This window comes from Convolutriloba macropyga, chromosome 3, assembly GCF_964194025.1.
Source record: "Convolutriloba macropyga chromosome 3, txConMacr16.3, whole genome shotgun sequence".
In the NCBI taxonomy this organism is placed as follows: Eukaryota; Metazoa; Xenacoelomorpha; order Acoela; family Convolutidae; genus Convolutriloba; species Convolutriloba macropyga.
The window spans coordinates 64,068,515-64,073,999 of record NC_134470.1 but is presented as its reverse complement, the minus strand read 5'-3'; the positions used below and the strand labels follow the sequence as shown (position 1 = coordinate 64,073,999).

Sequence of the window (5,485 nt, the reverse complement as noted above, 5' to 3'; positions counted from 1 at the left end):
GCTAATTGGCTTTGTTTTCAGATTGTGAATGTTTTTATTATGGAGTATTATGACGATTTTGACATGGGAGAAGGCGGCGAGTATGGAGATTTCCAAAACGAATACTTTGACGAAAACATGCTCCAAAATTTACCCCCTGATTTCCTCGAACAGCTGACTCCAGAATTTTTAGAAGAATTGGAGCAAACCAATCCGGAACTGTTTGAACAGTTGGTTTCAGCAGCCGAAGCCGGTGCTCCCGAATTTGATGACCGGATTTTTGTTCTATTTGACAATTTTCCGGGAGTTATCGACCAATGTATAAAACCTGTATTCACAAGCTCCGTGCAAATAATTATCCCTATTTTGCTTATATCTCTCTTGTGCAGAATTATATCGCAATATCTGAATAATAAGTTTGTAATTAATGTCGCAAATGTCGTTGCTGGGGTTTTTGTTTTGTATTATTACACCAGCGCGGCTGTGTTTTATATGCTCACAGCTATTTTGGGATATACATCCGTGTGTATTTTGTTTGATAATGTTGATTACAAAAAGCGGTCATACATAATCACAGCTGTTTACTTTCTATTTCTGTCGTATTGTAACTTCTTCGTTGATGCAAAAACGTGGCATCAAGTAATGGGACCTCAAATTGTTCTTTGTATGAAGATCTTATCCCTGGAGTTTGACCTTTCATCGGGTCGTTTGCAAACGGAACCCAGTCTGGATTCGATTATGGGCTATTTGTTTCACCCTGCTACAGTTATATTTGGTCCTTGGGTTAATTTCACCATGTATCAAAATTCGTTTTTGAAGTTGCCACTCAAGTGCTTTGCAAACATAATGAGAGACGCGATCAAATTCGCACTATTTTCATCTTTTTCGCTGCTTTACTCAAGCTGTTTTACAAATTTCGTTCTCGGACCTGGAGCCAATAAATGGCTGAAGGCGTTCTTCGTTGCACAAAGTTTCAGGACAAGTCATTATTTTGTACAGTATATTGCTTCGATGTCGGCAACAGTTGCTGGGTTCTCGATTTCGGACGAACGAGGCAATGCCCAGGACGAAGACAAAAAAGAACATCATTTTAAGTATGTACCGGTTCATTTTGTCAATCCAGCTAAAGTGGAACTTCCCAGATCAATGGGGTCTATAGCTAATAACTGGAATCTGTATATGAATGAATGGTTCAAAACATACGTTTTCCACGAATTGAAGCCTTACGGAGTTTTCAAAGCTGTCTTTGGAGTGTACCTTATGTCTTCCTTACTTCATGGTGCGAAGTTTCAAGTGTCGGCTGTTTTGCTCACAATCGGATTCGTAAGTTATGCGGAGTACATGTTGCGGAATAGGCTCGCCAGGACTTTCTCAGCCTGCATACAAAGCTCCCCATGCTCTAAAACTTGCCAACATCAATACAAATCTGGAAATATTCTAGTGATCTTTGCTAATTTCTGCTTCACTATGTTTAATGTGTTCCACCTTATATACCTTGGTGCTCCCTTTGATAACAGTGACGTGTCAAATGTAGGATATAATTTTGATCACACCTTTTCTGTGTGGGCTAATTTGGAGTTTGCCTCTCACTATGCATTTGTAGTTACTTTCATATTAGCAAAAATTGTGTAGTGTTATCTATCTGAATATTTCTTTAAAATGTACAGGAACAATGCGACATTATGTCGTGAATTGCTCGTCGGCTTCTTTCCATTTGAGGGATTTTAATTTTAATTTGAGAAACTCAGATTGTCACTCACAATGTGATTTAACAGATAATTGATGTCGCATTGCTTGTACAAATTGTTGCTGTAATAATGGCAAATATCACTCTCAGAGAAATTCGCTCGCAGACTTAATACTTTTTTTCGAGCAATTTTTAGACGCATTTTTAACCTTATAGTTCCTCGTTTCCCTCACGGGAAAATTATATTGAGAATGACTCCTCAGAATGATGAAGGTTTGAGTACAGCCAGTCTCGACAATGCGCGACACGTCTGCTAGGATTGATCTCTGACGCTTATTACAAGCAATCAAATTTTTGTCAATAAATTGTCATAGAATTGTGAATACTCGAAGTATACAAGCTCTGCCGACAGATTTTTCACCATAACTAACCATTTGAAGATAGTAGTCCAGGAATCTTCTCAAGCTTGCTCGTTTTGATCATAACTTCTTTCATCATATTTTTAATTAATCTGAAACAAAGTTCGCAGCAATTCTGTTATTCTGGTTGATCGTTTTCAATGCAATTTTTGTGCTACCGATTTTCGACAGTTTTTAGTCTAACCAACAAAAATTGTGACTTAGCACTCGGGTCAGACTGGTTAAAGCACTTTAGGTTCGATGTATGTCCTAAGTGAAGTATGACCTTGATTCAATCTATTTTTTTGTTTGTTTACATAATTTTTGCGCAACAATTTTTGCGCAACTGTATTGGAGGAGTCTTGAGGCCCGAATGAAGTCCAGTTGCCACTATGAAATGTTTTCGAACGTCAAAAGTTTCTGGACACCAGTTGTGAATGGGGAATTTTTGCTGAGGAGGATGGAGTGACCAAAGTTTTGAAGTGTTAAAACGTCGAACAGCAGGTTACCTGGTTTCGTTAGCAGGTTCTTTCAGATAAAAAAATGATCTTGAGTTTTTAATAGAGTCGAATATCATTGAGATTTTTTAAAACAGTTGACGTGATGTAGAAGAAAAAAACGATCACGCTTATGTAGCTCCTCTTCATCTAATCGTCACAATATTATACGTTCTCAAACGTTCGCAGCCTCTTGTCAGAGGTAATCGCAAACAGCTTTTGCGTGTCTAGCTTGAAAAACGCCCAATTCCTTAAACAGAAATTTGGTACATACACAGAAGACATGAGTAGTTTATTAATCTGCCATTTGCTTGTATGGAGGAGGAGGGATTCTGACCCCCCTTCTACTACACATCGTATTTCTAAAAATCTGATTTCGTGGCATTTTTCTGGGCATATGGAAATTTCAAATACGTGTCCCTATTTTCTTATGAGCGATGTTTTTGTTTGTTGAGCCTTTGGGAATTTAGTTTTTGGTGTTTTGAAAATTCTATTTAGCGGGTATGTGGGGCATACCTTTTAAATCAAAATTTTTTAGACTTCTCAAATTTTGTTTACGGAGGTTTTGTTTTTGCGGCAGTAGGGGAAAATTCTGATTTCATTAACGATAAACAGTGTCGGTGAATTGGTGAACTTGATAGCAAAATCTGGAACCAAATGAACTTGAGCATTACCAGTAGTATAGTTTGAGTATTTCAGCTGCATTTTGGTGCCGTTCATTAACCCAATTGTTTATAGGGAGTTAACTTGGCGGGATTAAATAATTTTTTTTGATAGATTGTGGAGAATGTAGAAATGAATGGGCGCAAGAAAAGTTTTCCACCACTAAAATGTTGAAGATAACTTGATTGAAAGATACGTTCAGACAAATCAGTCTCATTTGCGCAATCTAATAAAGTTGTCGGTAATCTTTCTCAGATCCGTACCAGGAATTACACTAAGAACTGTCGTCGAAAGAAAAAAACATGGGAGTCATGAAGAAATGTATTGTTCTGCTATTTGGTATCCGGTTGTAGGAAATGTGGACTCAATGAATTTGAGTATGAAAACTGTCAAGATGCCCATTTTGCTTGGACTGTTTTGGCAGAGAAAAAACTTCCACTATTGGTACAAAGTTCTGAAAAAAAATAAATCAGGTTTAATTTTTCTTAACTACAAAACTCAGGGCTACCAGAGTATAATCCTCCTCAATATTTTTTATCAAAAAAAATTAGGGGTACTTCTCTGAAAAGCCCTCAAACGAAAACCGAGTTGTAAGAAGAAAATTCCATGTGGGGATCTTAAAGATACAACAATTTATCAAGTGATGAGTTTCAAGAACTGTCGAAAAGAAATGATCTCAGAAAAGATTGATTAATTTGACTGTGCGTTCTGTCGAATCATTTGAAAATTTAATATTTTCTTCAGAACAATAAAGTGCCCTTGTTCTTTTGTAAGTACGTTGGAACTGAATTTGATTCAAAGACGTTTGAGCTAATGAAATTTTAATTAGTAAGGAAAATCGACGTGATGATTCAACGTCAACTGGGGTATATACAGATCAGAAAAATGAATTTCTACATTGAAATAAACATTATTGATCACAACTTATATGAAGTTCCACAAGGCGAAATTGAACGATGATATTAAACACAATTTATTTTGGAAGACTCACCGAGAACTTAAAAAGATTGTCACAGCTATAATGTAAAAATTTCTCATCGAAAGAATTTGAATTTTCTCGGTAGACTGGTAAGAATTTTTATCTGACAAAAATTCGCTCTTTAGTTAACCCTATAGCGATATAATTTTTTTTTACATTTCTACGATTTTTGTGAATTCTAAAATTAAATATCTCAATCATTACACATAATTATTTTAAAAAATGAAAGTTTTTTAAGTTCAAAGTTTTTGGTGTATATTTCGTCGGCTTCAATGATCTCTTTGGGAATGACTTAGGACAGTCCTCTTTTTCTCATTTTATATGTACATACTTTTTTCGCTGTCTATAGTTCTGAAATCACGATTTATAATAACCATATACTCCTTCAAATAACACAGATTTTTAATTCTGTAAGGGATTATCGTTAATCAGAATACATTTTTTCAGGACTTTGCAACTCAGTTTAATTTTTTGTACAGTTTCAAAACAGCATTCGGTCTTAGAGCACTCTGCAACCATCAGAGGGATTCTTTAAATAATCCTGGGGTTGTCTGATCGTGTCTGTTGGGGAGCACAACTTTCACGAGGGAAAAACTCGCTATATTGTCTGCTTGAAAGTCGTACCTATAGTCACTAATAGTTGGCTTAAAAATATTTTTATATTTTTCACTCATTGCAATATAAAGACTGCCTGTGTCCCTTTTAATGAGTTCGTGCTTGTCTGAGTCTTAGAACCGATCGAAGAAGTTGTAAACGAGTTCAATCAATGTTAGTTCCGCCTACTGTAATACAAAGAACCCAACGACCAGTGGTTCTTTGTGTTCAACAGTACTGCTTTTAAGATCAACCTCAAATATGTTTTTGTCTATTTCCTTGAAATTTCTGTAAAACTTGTTGCTTACTAGTTACTCGATATCAGTCTGCGAAGGTTGTTTTTACCAGGAAATCCAATTAAAGTTGATGGTGGAGCTTTTCAAGATGGTGGACGTTTTCATGCGGATATTTTCAAAAAAGATAAATAAATTCTACCAAACGTTAATGCAGAATCAAACATTCGCTCCAGACCATCATTTCATTTGATCTCGAGTATGGATAACGGTCAAGCGCTAATTATTGAGGCGTAAATTTTGACATGACAAGTTGCTGTGGATGAAAATTACTTCAGAAAAATAAGAATTTTTAATAAAAATAAGAGATATCATTCCTGGTGGTCAAAATCAAATCATTCAAGAAAATGTTTTAAACAACGGACCCATTCGCTCATTCGGGATTGTTTGCATAA

The 5,485-nt window shown here is 35.9% G+C and overlaps 1 protein-coding gene across 1 annotated transcript; it reads left to right on the top strand.

Moving 5' to 3' along the window:
* On the top strand, positions 1–1,855 carry LOC142336351 (protein-serine O-palmitoleoyltransferase porcupine-like). The gene has a single exon (XM_075385114.1). The coding sequence runs from the start codon at positions 40–42 to the stop codon at positions 1,609–1,611; it is 1,572 nt and encodes a 523-aa protein (XP_075241229.1). The 5' UTR covers positions 1–39; the 3' UTR covers positions 1,612–1,855.
* Positions 1,856–5,485: the final 3,630 nt, after the last annotated feature.